The following is a 17,223-nucleotide window of genomic DNA, read 5'->3' as shown; positions in this document are numbered from 1 at the left end:
ATCAGCAGAGAAGATGTGTGCACTATGCATGTTAATCACTATTCCTTACAGCCTCGTTCATGATACCCCATGAGAATGGAATCCAGTGGATGATGTATGGGAGTTCAGTGAGGCTCAAAATGAGTACAAAGCAGTTGTGTTATGGAAGCCACTGGCTTCCACAGAGTGCTGGTGGAATGTGTGTGTTCACGTGTGAGCCATGAAATAGGAGCTAAGTAACTTCAGTGATTCTACATACAAATTTAGTGTTCTTGTATATCATTCAAAACTGACATTGCACAATATAAACAGTGAAATTCATAATAATAATCTAAAATGTTAATTTTCCTTTACTCAGAACAACATTAAATAGCAAGTTAAAAAATATCATCCCTTACCAAAGGGAAAATGAGGGGGGAAGGGATAAGTTAGGAGTTTGGTAATAATATATACAAACTACTATATATAAAATAGATAATTAACAATGACCCTCTGTATAGCACAGGGGACCATACTCAATATTCTGTAATAACATATATGAGAAAAGTGTGTGTGTGTGTGTGTGTGTATAATTCATTTTACTGTACATCTGAAACTAACATGTTGTAAATCAATGACATCCCAATAAAATTTAATTTAAAAATACCATCTCAAGTAGAGAGAGTCTGTAGAAGAAAGGAAAAAGCTCTATTTTGGTACATTTAATGGTACTTCTCTCCTGCTTTTGAACAGGAGTCCTGAATTTTCACTTTGCACTGAGCCCCACATATTATGTATCTGGCATATATTTTGTATGGGAGAGGCAGAGAAGAGTTGCTTCTGGTGACCTACGCTGTCTAGGGTGGGATGTGCCCCAAGTTTTCAAGTAGCTAGAACCCATAGAAACATGATGCCTGGAGATGTGTGCCTGTTCCTTAGCAGCCCAGGAATACGTTGATTTGTGATATAAAGTGACACTTCTTTCCTCTTATTCCTTCCCCCAGAAATGCTTTTATTCCATTCACATGTGTGCATGCATGTGTGCCTGTGTGTATGTGTGTCTGTTTCCCCCAACATATCCTCACACTCTGCTAAAAATAAATAAATAAATAAATAAATAAATAATTTTTTAAAAAGGAGGCCAAAGGAAAAGATGCTATATATAGAAAGGAGGCACATACACACAAAGAGATTTATTAAAAGGAATTGGCTCATGCAATTATGGAGGCTTACAAGTCCCAAGATCTAGGTCAGCAAGGTGGAGACCCTGGAGGGATGATGATGTAGTTCCAGCCCAAGTCCAAAGGCAGAAAAAACTAAACATTCCAGTTTCAAGACACTCAGGTGAGAGAGGTTCCGCCATACTTGTGGGTAGGTGAGGCTTTCTGTTCAAGTCTTCAACTGATTTGATGAGAACCACCCACAATGGAGAGGGTCAGTCTACTGATTCAAATGTTAACCTCACCCAGAAGCACCCTCAGAGACACACCCAGAATAGGGTTTGACTGATAACTGGACACCTCTATGGCCTAGTCAAGTTGACACATAAAATTAACCATTAAATCCATGAGGAAAACAAAAGGGTTTGGTGAACACACAGCATTGTCTCTGCCACAGAGGCAAGTAGGGGAAGGGAAGGGAGGCTGATTTTGTGTAAAGAGAAAGTGGTCTATGGTAGGTGCATTTTGCTGAGAGAGGAGAACATCTTTTTGTGACCTTCTCAGCTCCAGACCCATGAGGAGACTTAAAGGAGGGAAACATACAACAAAATTTCCAGGTTTTAAGTCAGTGGAGGGCCTGGGGGCTCTTACTTTCCTATAATGGAAGACCCTGGTGAGAGCATTTAGTCAATTTGATGGTCTTAGGATCCCATGACGCAACTTGAAGAGCTTCCCACATAGCAGCAGTGGTGAAAAGACGAAAGGGGAAACTCAGCTCCCCATGAGAGGCTTGGGAAGGACTCTCTTTATGTGGTAAAGGTGTATTCTCAGTTCTAGGGGAAGCAAGCCCGAGCTCACATTCCCAGAAAACCTAATAAGTATGCTCTTCAGAGAGGCCAGAGCAAGGCAAACCATTGGGAAGAGGACCAGAACTTGGTTGGGGGAAGAGTGTGAGAGCTGGAACCCCAGGAGGTTTGGCAAGGTTGAGGAAGCTGAAAGAGCTCCTTAGCCACACCAGCACACGGGAGCCTGGGATTCCAGCCCTTCCCTTTACAGCTCCATGCTCCAGTCTGTCCACACTAATGGAGCAAGCATTGTCTGACATATTTGGGGCAATTCAAATCCACTTTAACAATCATATCAAATGTTTAAATAAGAAAACATTGCATAACACATTTTGAACTTTTTTTTGGTGGGAAGAATGCATGTGCATATATATATATATATATATATATATATATATATATATATGTTGGAAAACAACTAGGTGATAAAAACAAATTACTGTGGTTTTTAAAATATCAGCCTGAACATCCTTGTTGATGAGTACAAGATCCTGCATTCTTGAATTCCACCCTTGAGTTAGAAGAGCTCATATCATGTCCACAGGAGGCTAAGAACGGTGGTTACCATGATCACTAGCCAAGGTGCAGTCCAAGCTATTCCAGAGGATAGAGCTGAAAGAGGGAGAAAAGACCAAACACTTAGGTGACTTGATCAATGTGTTGAGAAGGGGCAGGGGTACCAGATGCTGGAATGGGAGCTTACATAGCAGTGGACTATTTCCTCCCTGAATCCAGTCCCAATGTGCCTGGGACATCCTCTTCCTAAGCTCAAACTCCAAGGTGTAAAGAAATCCCTTCAATATCACTGGATTTGCTGAGTCTTGTGCTTGAAGATTACCTTGGAATGGCTATGGGCTTGGAAAACAATCACTCTCCTACACTGAACAGCAATGAAGTAGGGCAGAGCTTTGGGTATGGACAGTTGACCATACAATGCTATGTGCTAAATTTAGAGAAGGAAGGACCACTTCCTCTCCCTGTTTCTCCACACTACTAGCCATCCGTACAAACTAGGAGGAAAAAGGGGGAAGGGAAAAAAAAAGAAAGAGAAGTGAGGAGATAAAGAATAGAAGGGAAGGGGAGGGGAGGAGAGGAGAGTGAAAAATTAAGGAAGGGGAATTAAAGATGCTTTTCTAGGATAATTTGGATGGCTAAAAAGAGACAAGATGGGTCTAGTCCTTCCAAAAAATAGATGTGTTATTATTACTTTCATCCTTTCTGTGGATGAGCAGTCCCCTTCATTCTATAAAGGATGGGGATTGTGTCTCTTCGTTTTACTGGATCTCAGAATATGGCATTGATATCAAGGTTGTGTTGGAACCGCCCAGCCAACTTGTGATCTCATGGTCAGGCCCCAAAGTGTCATATTGGTTCCGTGGTGATAGAAAAGCAGGGCATATCAGGAAAAGAATAGAAGAGAAGACATGACCATTTAGTTGGGAAGATGCAGAAGCACATGTAGCCTCCATAGCTCATGTGTGGGAGCAGAGGTAAAGAAATTAGCATAGGTGGGCAGAGTGGACTGGGTCCAGGAAGACCATGAAGGAGCCATGTCCCCAGTGGCCATGGTCCCTGATGACTGGGCATCACAGGGATCTCAGATAAATATTGGTATCACAGGTATGAGTTACTCTGGAAGGACTTGTACATCAGGACTTGGGATGTGAATTGAGGGGTATACAGTGTCTAGGGCCTGGGATCCTGAGATAGTGATCCAGATTTATTAAGGGATCCTCCAAATCCCTAGTGTCTCTATAATGGAAAGGACTGGACACAATTTAGCTGCCATTCATTGAAAACTTGTTACATACCATGACAGCTAGTCCTCTGTATTGTCTCATTTAATCCTTATACAAATATGAGATAAGAACTATATCACTTTGTCTGTTATTTAAGAAGGACTTGGCTTGGAGAAGCTAAGTAACTTGCTTAGCTAGTAAGTGACAATCCCTGGATTAATTCCAGGTATGACTGACTCCAAAACCTATGATCATGGCCACCCCACCATGGGACCTGTGCAGGCTTAAGATAGAAAGCCAGGAGTGATGCTCTTATGAATGGATCCTCCCAGGAGACAGAGAAATCTGAAACATGAAACCCAGGGTTTTCCTTTTTCTAACTCCATCAAGGAGCATACACCAGAGGAAGGGCAGAAAGTCTCCCCCTGAAGATAAGGCTCCAGTTCCTGTTCACCATGTGCTCTCATGCTCTCCCACTTGGGCTTTCTTTCCTTTGTGGTCCACCAGAAACCCCTCTCTGCTCCTGCCCAACAGGGTCTGGACTCCTCCCCCACCTGCTCTTTTTCTCCTTGCTCATCCTGAAATCTCAGTTTATCCTGCAAGGATGCTAGCATCAGATTCTAGGACAGTGCATTGGTCCTAGAGCAGGGCAGGAGATGGGGACAGCAGAGCCTCTGGGCCAACCCCTCTTTGCATATGAGGATGCTGAACTCCACTAAGGCAAGGTGAGCTCACTGAGAATGGTGGTAGAGCCTTGAAGAAAACCCAAGTCTCCTATGACCCACAGATGCCTTTGGGATTTTTTACCAAGCTATGTGCCAGGAGACTGGATCAGATCCCCACACCTTTGTTCATTCAAGAGAAAATTAGTTGTCCTGTGCTCACCTCAGCTCCCCTGGCAGTATTTCTTACCTGGTTGACAGAATGAAGTGAAGTAGATTGTGTCTTTTTGGCTGCTCACAGGATTGCTGACTTGGCAGCTGTAAAACTTGGAGTAGTTTTGTGGCACAAGGGTGATTTCAAGCACACTGCTCTGGAGCTCTTTTGGAAAAAGCCCTGATTCCTGATACCAAGTGTAGTTCACATGCTGGTCCTGGATCACACAGGATAGCATCAGGTAACAGCTGTTGTTCACTTCTTGCATCTTCTGGATTTTTATGATGGGTTTGGGTACAGGGTCTGAAGATGAAGATGTTATAAGAAGAGACAATGGATTTATACATTTATGAGGCATTCATACTGCCAGGGTTTAGCCAGTGAGGTACAAAGGGAGCCCTGCAGGGCTGCAGGAGTTGCCATGAGGAAGAAGGTCCTGCAGAGGGAGCCAGTGAGTAGCTTTGACCTCTGGCGGGCTTGAGACTAGAAGTGCTACTTCTTGGGCTGAAGCCAAGCTGGATCCGGAAGGGGGAGCCGTGCATTCAGAAATAAAACGGGGTTATGCCCCTCTGTGGGCCAGAAAGGACAACAGAGCTCTATCAAAAAGATCAGCTGGGGTCAGACATGATATTCCAACTGTCTGAGTTGCTCAGGGGCCCTTCGCTAGCAATTGCCCACAGTTGGCACCTGGGCCCATCAGTCCTTGAAGAGTTTGGGGGCTCAGATTCAGAAAGAGTCCTGGAGTAAGAGGTACTGCCTACCTATGGCACAGACTTTTCCCGGACTCTGGCAGAACAACAGAAAAGAACCTCATGCGACTCCCAGTGCATGTCAGCGGTGATGAAAGCATTGTGTCTGTTAACTTTGGTATCCTAGTGCCTGCCACAGAGCAAGTGTTCTGTAAGGATCTGATGAAAGGGCTAGGTGGATGGATGGATGGATGGAGCAGTTATGAGATAGAAAAGACAAAACACTATCTTTACAATGAGACCAGCCTGGGTCCTGGACTTGGCTCTGGTGAAGTGACTTTAAGCAAGATAATTAATCCCTTGAACTTCCTTTTCATATGTAAAATGACTACCTCACAGCTCAATGTTAGTAAGATACAACACCATTGTCTCTGAGGACGAGCTTTTGCAGGTATGTTATATGCATGTTGAAGGTCACGGTGTCATCACTGCTGCCACTCTGTAGCCAGATGGGATGAGAAGTAATTCCATCATCTGCTCCTTCCTTGACTAGAACTACTTTATCTGAAATCCTCCAGGGCCTTTGGCTTCTCAGTGCAGTTCAGATGTCATGATTAAAATAAGGCAGAGTATTAACCCAGTCAGAGCTGGCCTCTGGGTTGTGTGTGTCTGTGGTGGGGGGAAAGGGGTGTTTGCAGCTCTGCCCTCTGGCTTCCTGCACTCTAGATCCATCTCTTCTGGGAAACCCTATCAGATTGCAAGACTCCTCCTACATACTTTACATGAGCAATTTTCATACTATTTTTCATTTCCTGTGGTCTAGCCTCAAGTCTTGCAGACCTTCCACATTTCCCGCAGTGAGTAGCCACAGCACTGGGCACTTTGTGGACAAAGTCAGCTAGTGCAGTCTGGCTGCAGGATGCTCCCTTTGAGCTGTAAGAAGTTCCCAGGCTGGACTGAAGGATGATTCTTCTGCTAAGATTCCTGAAGCTCTTACTCCCAGGCAGATGTGCTAAAGCCAAGCCAGCTTGTGGATTTTAAAATATTCAGGGGAGTTCTAATCGTGGCTCAGTGGTAACAAACCCAACTAGTATCCAGGAAGATGCAGGTTGATCCCTGGCCTCGATTAATAGGTTAAAGATCCGGTGTTGCTGTGAACTGTGGTGAAGTTTGCAGATGCAGTTCGGATCCTGCGTTGCTGTGGCTGTGGCTACAGCTCCAATTGGACCTCTAGCCTGGGAACTTCCATATGCCACAGGTGCGGCCCTCAAAAATAATAATAATAAAATATACAGAAATGTGGCGTGCTGGCTGTGAAACCGTTAGTGGCTTGCAGTTCACTGAGGTGGACGAGTTACCACAGATTGGTAAATGATATAAATTTAGGATTTTTTTTTTTAAACCACTGTAAGAACCTCAGTCTCTTTTCTGTTTCCAGGACTTCTTGAATTTTCAAGCCATTTGACATGGTGGAAGTAAATCAGGAGATTAGAGTCTCTTAAACTATAGAGTGTCTGACTGGTGGGAGGTGAACATATACAATATTCTTCATTTGCACTGTTTTAGTATCTTAAGGGTGTTTTCACATTCATTATCTAGTTTACTGCTCATAACATCCTACAAGGATATCATTATGCTCATAATATGGTGACAAACCCATGGCTCTGAGGTGCACCCCTCTCTTGGGAGGCCTATCCAGCCCTTTTTCTCTAATAATTCCCCACTGCAACCCTAGGGAGGCCTCCCAAGAACCATGTTTCTGTTTTATAACCTTAATCTTTGGGCTTTGACTGTTTAAATCACATCCCTGAACCAAGAAGCGTTAATTAGTTTCTCTCTTGAGAATTTAAACAGAGAGATTCTTAAGTCTAGGCTTTGGAAGATGGTTGATGAAAACAGCAGGGATCCCTTGGCATAGTTCACACGTTCTGGAGGCTGGGACTCTGGACTGGCCCTGGTTCTCACTCTTCCCCCACTTCAGCCCTTCCTGACTCTTCTAAACTCTTTGCATTGCTTTAAATAGTCTTAGTGGTTTTTTTGAAATAAATTATCCCTTTCTTGCTAAAGATACATTAAGTTGGTTTCTGTAACTTGCCATCAACAGAACTTTACCTAATAGGGGCAGAGACATCAAGATCTTTCCCCAAGGTCACACAGCCAGGAAGTGACTGACTAGGGTTTTGAACCCAGCTCTGTCTGACTCCAAGTATAATGTTCTAAGTTCTTACTTCATACATACTGGTTAGGCTGGCACTAGGAGTGGAAGCTTTTGTCCCACCCATTCTGAAAGGTGAGAAAACCCTCATGAATAGCTCCTGCCCCATCATTTATCTCTTCTGTCTTTTTTCCTTATGTTGGATGAAGTCTTTGTCCAGATATGTTATTAAAATGAGCTCAGAACTGATTTGGGTTGATCACAGGAGAGTGTGAAGAGAACAGAGAGGTATAAGCACCTATGGTGCAGCACAGGGTAATCTACTCAATACTGTGTCATAACCTACATAGGAAAAGAATCCAAAAAGGAATGTATGTATGTACATGTATGACTGATTTACTTTGCTGTACACCTGAAACTAACACAACTTTCTAAACCAACTGTACTCCAATAAAATTTATTTATTAGAAAAAGAGAGAGATAATAGAGAAGATATCATCCCTAGTTTTCTTGCTCTCATAATCTCAGATTCACTAATGTCAGAAAGGGCTTTAAATGTCCCAGAGTTACCTATTTGGGGGGTCTGCTGGCCCAAACTCACTCCTAAAATGGAACTGGCTTTGGGAGAAATGAATTAAGCCTATCCCAAGTTTCTTCTCTCCTCGAGAGAGAGAGAGAGAGAGAGAGAGAGAGAGAGAGAGAGAGGGTCCCCGTCATCCCCAGGAAGCCTCCCAGTGGTCCATCTGGGGCCCTGGAGTGGAACTTGCCCTGGCTCCCCTAACTTACCAAGCACCGTCAGCATAATCTTCCAATTCTTTTCATTACGGGTGTCCCCATTCACCTTCAGGATGTATGTGCTCTCATCTTCTTTTTTGACCTTCTGGATGTGCAATGCGCCACTTTGAAGATCAAGTCTGGCCCTGTCCTTAAATTTAGTATCAAAGTACTTACAGTCACCCAACTCCCATTCTACAATCTTCTGGTCCACAGTGTAAAACCAGGCGAGTGAACTGTAGCCTTCAGGTAGATTGGCGATTTGTAGACTCACATTGCTGCCAGAGAGTGCGAATTCTGAACACTCTGAACCATCTGCAAATGAGAATCAGAGTGAGTGAGACCCATCATAGAGAAGAGCCACCCAGTGGCCCAGGCTTTGGCCTGGGCTGATGGAACAAGGAAGAAGGAAAAGATCTTTGTTTGGGAGCAGCAAGTATGGTCTTCATCAGAGGTCGTGACCCCTCGATCAGGAATTCAATTAAAGTTAGAGCTTGAGAAGTGGGCCTGGGGACAGGTTGTTAACATCCATCTAGTTCTGTCTCAGATGATAAAGGAAAAGGACCCTGCGGCTGACCCTGTCTCTCCCTTACTCTCACACTAGTACGTTTTCCAGTAAATTAAGGACCAGTCACATTTCGTCTCTGTGCTTGTGCTCCCTGTGGTTCAGTTTAGTACTTCAGCAGGTGCTAAGAGGCAAAGGAGAAACAAGGTTTGAAGTGAACCAGAGTTATTCAGTGGCAAAGTATCATGGAAGCATGAAAGCATTTTTTTAAATAAAAAATATTCAGCTATGTTTCTGGCTTTCATGATTTTTGCTGTATCTGTCAGCTTTTCAAAAACTCATGCTATATTGGGATATCTCATTCTAACTAAATTCACTTTGTTCCTGTCTGTATTTATAGTTCTGTTCTTTTTTGCAGGAGGGCACCCCAAATTGTGTAAGCCTCAGTTTTAAAAAACCTGGTTTGGTGAAGGAAAGGAGAAAGAAAAGATAACAGCTAGAAGACGCAAGATGAAGGGAGGTCTGTTGACTCTCTTTGTGGAGGAAGGGAACTAAGTATAAATGTATTGGCTTGGAAAGAGCAGGAGAAAGAAGCTAATGGCAGAGGAAAGAGGAAATGTGACCTGTGTCGTTCTCATACACTGTCACACAAAACCTCATATTGTTCAACATTGTATCTATACCTAGCTATTTACTTTCCACGTGTCTATCATTTCCAAAAGCATTCTTTTCAATGAAGATAAAAATGCCTGCATCCCCAAGGCTTTCAAGTTTCCTATTCATTATTCCTTCATCCATCTATTCATTCAACGACCATTTATTGAGCATTTAACATATGTCTTGTGCATACACAGACATACCTAGATATTAATTTCCACAGTGCTTCTGATTTGTCTATTCTATACTTTATATATAGATATATATATGAATTTAAACAGAAGCAATTTATTTTCACATCCGAAATTTGATTTTGCAATGCACAGTTTTCTCTCCTATGAATGGCTAAAAAACATTAAAAATATATAAAATTGAAATTCACCTTGAAGCCTTTGCTAATGTGGAAAAAATAACTCACCACCCAAATGTCCTGCAAGAAATGTGTAGAAAGCTCTGTGGAAACTGTGCGCCTTTGTCATCATCTGGCTCTTGCTCTGCCTTAGCATCTCTTATTTCTCTTTAGCTTTACTTTTATGCATCATTTTCTCAGAGGTCTCAAACTAACCTCTGTTTTTATAAACGTTTGCCAATTTCAAAACATAAATTGCTTTGCACACAGTCATTTTTGATCTATCTACTACGACTTCTGTTGGTCATGACATTCTTGTGTGGAAGTCATTCTATACTTTATAATTTCTGTGACGTAGTCAATTCAGTCTGAGCGACAGTATTCAATGACTGTGTGCCAGGCCCTGTGCTATGTTCTGACACCAGCAATGCAGAAAGAATCTCTGGACTCTAGGAACATAAAACCTAGCAGGATAGCTTCTCCAGGATTTTAAAATTATTAGACGTATATTCTAGACTTGTTCTATTTCTGTTACTTCTTTCCATGTGAATTCATAGAAGTGGTGATAACAGACAGCCTAGGAGTTTCCATTGTGGCTCAGCGGATTAAGTCTCCGTGAGGCTGCAGCTTCGAACCCAGGCCTTGCTCATTGGGATAAGGATCTGGGGTGGCCGTGAACTGTGCTGCAGGTAGCAGATGTTACTCAGATCCAGCATTGCTGTGGCTGCAGTGTAGGCTGGCAGCTGCAGCTCCAATTCAACTCTTAGCCTGGGAACTTTCATATGCTGCAGGTGCAGCCCTAAAAAGAAAAATAAAAAAGACAGCTAGGTCAGTGTTTTTCAACCTTGGCGCTATTGACTTTTGGGGGTCCAGGGAATTCCTTGTTGTGGAAGACTGTCATTGTGCATTGCAGGATGTTTAGCAGCCTCCCTGGCCTCTGCCTACTAGACACCAGTAGCATCTTCCAGTTGTGACCATCAAAAATGTCTCCAGACAAAGACAAATACCCCCTGGAAGGCAACCTTAACCTAGGTTGAGAACTGCTGGCCTAGGTCATTCTGGGCAGACTTTCCGACGAGTCTCAGACATGCTTAGGCAGATAGCACAACCCACAATTAACCACTTTATTTCTCAGTAAGAAGTCACAGCCAACCACCAACATGTTTCTTTGGAATCGTTACACATTGGTGGTGAAGGAGAGAGGAAGGAAACCTGCAACTTCCTGGACATGCCTATATCTTAGCACTCACAGCATATTGATGTGGTCTGTCGAATGATTACTTGCCCTTATCTCCAGACTGTAAGCTTCCTAGGATAAACAACAACAACAAAAAAATGAGTGTTATGAGTCTAACTCCTTTTCCATTGCAGTGTGATGGTTAAGAATGTAACCATCTGGAACAGTCTGGAATTAGACTGTTCAGATCCTGGCCTGCTGCTTACTAACTATGCAGACTTGCATATTTTACCTAACCTCTCTGCCTTTATTTTGGCATTTTCCTTACAGAGGCTGTGATGGTGAAGTTCATGTGTCAACTTTACTGAGTTAAAAGATGCCCAGAGAGCTGATAAAACATTATTTCTGGGTGTGTCTGTAAAAGTATTTCTGGAGTTTGAGTCAGTAGACTGGGTAAAGATCACCCTCACCAATGTGGGTGAACTTCATCCAATCTGTTGAGGGCCAAAAGAGAACAAAAAGGCAGAAGGCGGGAATATTTACTTTCTGCCTTGACCTGGGACACCCATCCTCTCCTATCCTTGGATATCAGTGCTCTGGTCCTTGGACCTTGAGGCTTAACTAGGACTTACACCATTGGCTTCCCTGTAACCTCTTTATGGAAGGAGGAATGAGGATGAGTCCATTGAGGATGAAGAATACAGATGAGAATGAAGAATACAGAGTATACAGGCTCACTCTAGCTTCCTCTTGCTTACTTTTGAAGATTAGTTTTGACTGAAAAGGCAGGGAGGAAAGGGACAGATAATCAGGAGCCACTCAGGTTGGTTTAGGAAATAGGGGTGCTATGGCATTAAGGCTCAAAAGAGTGAGAATCTCTGGGAAATGGGTGGGATGGGTTGAAAAGATTAAAGAGATTGGGAAACGATATTGTAGGAAGTGTTGCTGTAACGTACGAATTGGATTCTCTTGAGCATCTTTTGAGAGACTTCAAGCAGAAATTTGAGTTACTATTTAATTACTTATGACCAATGAACTGTGTTTCTTAAGTATCATAATGTGTCAAACTTGGCCAGTGCAGCAGCCCTGTCTCAGGGTTGAGTCCTAAATAAATGAATAAAAGATGACTATTATGATGGAGACGGCAGAGGAGTAGTGGAGAAGCTACCCACAAACTCTTAAAAGAAACAGCATAAAAGAGTATTGAGTATAGCATTTATGGTTTCAGTTACATACAAATCAGTAAAACACAGCTAATGGAAAACTTGAAATATAAACCCAGCAGCCTTGGATGGACTGAGACTCATGCTTGAGTATAGCAAAGGAAGAGTAAATTTTGTTAAGAAATACCTAATGAAACAGTGCCCTTGAAAAGCAACATAAAACTAAAGATAGGAGTTCCTGTCCTAGCTCAGCAGTAATGAACCCAGCTAGTTTCCATAAGGACGTGGGTTTGATTCCTGGCCTCACTCAGTGGGTTAAAAGATCTGTGAGCTGTGGTGTAGGTCACAGCCATGGCTCAGATCCTGTGTTGCTGTGGCTGCAGTGTACGCCAGCAGCTGTAGTTCTGATTCAACCCCTAGCATGGCAACTTCCATATATTGCAGGTGTGGCCCTACAAAGTGTAAAAAACAAACAAACAAACAAACAAACAAAAAAACCACCTAAAGATAGAAGCAGTAGAAAGAATGCTTGGTTGACCTCTAAAAAATGGAACAAAAATATTCTATCATTCTAAAAGGTTTCTATAATCCATTCACAAGCTGAAGAAAAAAGATGGATTAATTTTACTAATATAGTTAGCAAAACTTAGTGCACAAATATTGTAATACAATTTGAGGTATCAAGGTAGTGGTTTAGCCTTTTACAGAGGATTATTTAATAAATTCAGATAGATTCATTGATATTTTTCTTATGTATAATATATGTATGTATTTTTTTCAATTTAAATTGAAAAAAAAAAACAAAAACCTTGATTTGCCTTTTTAACAATTCCAAATTTTAGAAGGTAGGGGGAAAAACCACTATTTTGATTTAAGTCTCTCAAGAAGAAGTAGTTGGTTATGTGTCTGGATGCTTAGGATAACTATGTTTACCCATAGTTTAAACAGAAAATGAAGCAGATCTTTCCTGTGCTTACCCATGTTTCTTGTCTATAGAGAAACAAAACTTAAATGAGAAGGGAAAAAATTATATCAAAGAAGTTGTAAGTTCATACAAGAGTCTACCTAGGAAGGCATCAGAGATTCTAAAGGAGAAATTCTGACTACTCCAAAAACAAGTCACATGGTTTGCAGTAAAACTTTTAAGGATCAAAAGAAGTGAGTTTTAAAGATATTTATATGGAATCATGTAGAGCTCTCTGATGAGAACAACTATTTAACAAACTTTTCAAGGAAGTAGTTTGAAGCAGATCTCAAGACTCCAGATTTGTGTTGTGGGTGACAAGATGGACAGAGTGCCACTTCCTAAAGTTGGAAAGTCTAATAAGTTTAATGAGGCCAGATTGCAACAGGCTAAATGGAAGGTGAGGAAGCCTCAGTGTTACAGTGGCTTGTTATACAGCAGTAGACAGCTGGAACAAAGATGAGGAGGCTGATTTGGAAAATGTGTTTGGAGAGTCTGGAGCCATTCAAGGTTCAGGCCCGCAGCTCAGGAGAGAGCATTGGGCTTTGGAATTTCCTTATGTTCTTTCAGGCTCTTATCTGTCTCAGATTGTGTGTGTCACAATCACAGAGCAACTCCACATTCTTTATTTCACTTAATCTTAATAATAACCCCGTGAAGAAACAGAGATGATGTTATTATATCTATAATAAAGCTGAGAAATTTGAGGCCCAGAAGCTTTTATGATTCATAGAAAATCCCATGACATAGAACTCAGAAGGTAGGTCTTCTGTATCAGTAAATGCTGTTTTCACCATAATCTGCTAAGTGCTTGGGGGTGGACGGTGGGGCAAGGAAAGTGCCTAGTAGTGGTGAGGGTGTCATGAGATCACAGAGCTGAGAAACTCAGGTCTGAAGAAGGATGAAGGAGGAAATTTAAAAATACTCCTCAAATTTCTCCACAAAAGCATCCCTTATTGGGGAGAAGAGAACTACTAAACTTGCAGGAAGATCTGGACAGACAGCATGAAAAGAAGTTCTTTGATATAATTCATTCATAGGATTTGTGATAGAACTCAAGCCTCTGGCCAAGACAAGAATTATCAGACCCTTATCATCACCACACTGTCTCATTGTAATGCCCCCTCCCCCACCTTAAACAACCTGGCCTACTCCTTCCTGCCCCTACTGGGAAAGGTATGTGGCCTATACCCTGCCCCTATGGGGCAATATATGCCTCTGACCAATCAGCAAATATATCATAAGACCTCTTTTTCTCCAACCAATCAGCTTGTCAGCAGATGTATCATAAGACCTCTCCTGTCTCCCTGGCCTATAAAAACAGACAAAATCACATGCCTGATTATCATAAAGTGGTCCCACTGTGTTAGCAGAATCTCTTAGCCCAACAAACTCTTCTTTCTCTTCATCTTGCCATGCTGGAAAATTCTTTTTCCAGCCCATGTGCACAGACCACAATGGGATTAACAATTATTTATTGAGCCTAGGCCAAATGCTAGGCAATGTGCTAGGTTCAGCACTGGACAAGGTCTCTGTTCTCATGGAGCTCAAGGAAACAGACAATCAAGCAATTCACCAACCATAACCTGGAGTCTGAGTTTTCCAGGAGGAGGTCACATGAAAATGGAAAGCTAAGGGAGGGGCTGGAAAGATGAAAGTGTAGGAAATTTTAGGTAGGAAGAAAGGCATGTATATAGACCTAGAGATGAAGAGAGAGACCCTCCTTTAAGGCAAACAGCAAAGTTTAATTTAGATGAAATGTGGTTACCAGGCAGGGAGAGTCATAAATTGAGTATAAAATGACCATCAGTAGGCATAATCTAGGCACAAATATATTTAGACACATTAACCTCATGTCTAGAGAAAGTCCTGAAATAGTCTAGTTCTCTCAGTGTCTCTATCTTGTGCAACAGTCCAATGAATAACACACATCAGACCCTACTCCCAGGTCATATCAGTGTCCTATAAATTGAGTCAGTCCCATGGAGCCCACACAGCCACGAGTGCCCTGAAGAAATCATGTCTTTGGACTTACCAAGGGTAAGGGAGCAGAATTTGCCACCCTAAATATGTCTCTTCAGCATATTAATTATTGTAAGCTGGTTATTTTCTAAGGAAACAGCAGACTTGATAAACACTTTGAAGATCAAGTAGAAATTGCCCCTTTATAAGAAACATGTACATTTGTAAGGGAAATCTTCATTTGTAAGGGTCTTTCCCTCTCAGTGCCAGAAAAAGAGGACGACCAAATCTCTAGAAACTTTTAATCAACTGAGAAGGCACTAAATTAAATCTGCATAACAACCTTACCCTTGTTTACTGTGCGTTTCCTGGTAACCTCCCAGAATGGTCGGCCTCAACATCCTCTTTTTTTCTTTAGCTAAGGGTAATATTTAAGGTGAGAGCTTCTGCCATTTTGGCAAGTTACTTAGTTTTTCTGGGTTTCTCCCATGTATAAAATGTTAAATTCTGATTTTCTCCTATTAATCTGTTTCAAGTCAATTTAATTCTTAGACCAGCCAGAAGAACCCAGAAGAGTAGAGGAAAATTTCTTCCTCTCCAAAACCAGTCATAAACCAGATCCAATATATTGCCACCCCCAGAGGTCTTGGATGAGTAGATGACAGCATTTCCTTTAAGCATCACTATCTTATCTCCCTAAAAGTTATGTATTATCATAATTCTATGATGTTATATTTGTTCCCCATGTTAGCAGTCATTTTTACTGATTTTTTTTGTTTTTTTTTCTCATAGTGGTGAGCATTAAAGCCCTTGGAATGAAAAAGACCTAAGTATTTATTAGGGAGAAATAGTAGAAAGGTAATAGCTTAACTCAGTTCTCAGCTGAACTGGGAAGACAGGTACCAGAGGGCTTGGTTGCTGTAACGGGAAAGAGAGTTAGCATATGAGGGGGATCAGAACAAACCCACAGTAGAAAAATGAACCTTAGCACTTAAGCAGATGTTTGGGTGTTCCTCTGATACTGAGGCCTCTGCTCAGACTCTCACTCAGAGACCCTAGACAGAGCAATCCTTTCCAGGTTTCATTTCCCACAGTTTTGATCTCTTCCTGGCACAACGACAGCTTCATTTCTTTTTGCTCATGACAACCCCTTGTATAGACAGAGGTCTCACAGAATGCCTCAAGGATCATGCAGACCCGAGCATAAAATGTGGCCGCTCTCAGTGTAGCTTCCTGTTATTCAAAATGCAAGAAAACTTCACAGAGAACAAACCACTGGACTAAATAAGAGTGGCCTACTTCCCTATCTCACCAGGGTCCTAATTTTTTCATGTCCCCGCCTTGCAAAAATGTATGGAGCCTGATCCTCCAAGGTTAAGGAAGATTCCCCAACTTATCACAGCCCTGCTACCAGGATGAAAATACCTGTTGCCTGGAGACCCTCTACTCCCCTTCCAGGGAGGAGCCACACCCCGTAGTTCCTCTACCATCAGACTGGTCGTCCCATGCACAATCACAGGCAGACAATTTGTGGAAAATACCTTGGATGCAGATTGCCAGGAACAAAGGAGGCAGCAGTAGAAGTCCCAAAGCCAGATAGCATTCCAAACTTCTCGAGAACATGCTACTTTCCAGGACTCCCTAGAACTCTAGAGACAGGCCAGAACCAAGCTAGAAAGGAACTGGCAGCTTCTTATTCATAGCTTTAGGTTAGAGGTAAAAAAAAACCACTGATCTCTTCTCTCCACCCAGTGACTCATGGGTAGGGTCTGGGGACCGAAACAGGAAGCCCCAATAGTTTGCATAATAGTTTGCATTTTTTTTTTTTTTAATGACAGCACCACGGAAATGAACAAAATGCTATGCTGTTTCTGTTGTCTGAAGATCCATAGCTTCTACTGGATTCTCAGAAGTGTCAGTGCTCAGAAAAAATTAAAGACTCCTGATATAGAATATCTGTTTTGGTTTTCCAGTCAGGAATTACCCTGATTAATCTAGAGGCCCAAATATGCAATTACCCACCCAAGGGAATTTCTGGCCTGGGCCAACTCTAAATCATGTGAGGAGTAGATCATGAGTAGGTTGAGAGCCCAAAGTCTGGGAAATCAGATCTACACAGTTTAAGTGCTGGTCTCCCACCCCAGGCTCCTCCTCCCTTATTATAAATTCACTGTTGGAATGTTTACATTGACCTATCCACTGCACATTTGTAGGAAAGCAGGATTATTAGATGCAAATGAATGAATTCCA

General features: G+C 42.1%; 1 protein-coding gene across 1 annotated transcript; it reads right to left on the bottom strand.

Annotated features, from left to right (window-relative positions):
• Nucleotides 1-1,136: 1,136 nt before the first annotated feature.
• Nucleotides 1,137-16,671, bottom strand: CD48 (CD48 molecule). The gene is given in 4 exon segments (NM_001243714.1): nucleotides 1,137-2,575; nucleotides 4,615-4,881; nucleotides 8,209-8,511; nucleotides 16,515-16,671. Coding segments are annotated over 4 exon segments (732 nt in total). The 5' UTR covers nucleotides 16,597-16,671; the 3' UTR covers nucleotides 1,137-2,495.
• Nucleotides 16,672-17,223: the final 552 nt, after the last annotated feature.

Source organism: Sus scrofa, chromosome 4 (genome assembly GCF_054392235.1).
Source record: "Sus scrofa isolate SSC_HxYL_T2T_F1_AM1 chromosome 4, Sscrofa_HxYL_maternal_Yorkshire_Landrace_v2.0, whole genome shotgun sequence".
Lineage (NCBI taxonomy): Eukaryota > Metazoa > Chordata > Mammalia > Artiodactyla > Suidae > Sus > Sus scrofa.
The sequence above is the reverse complement of the archived record's forward strand: the minus strand, read 5'-3'. Positions and strand labels throughout refer to the sequence as shown.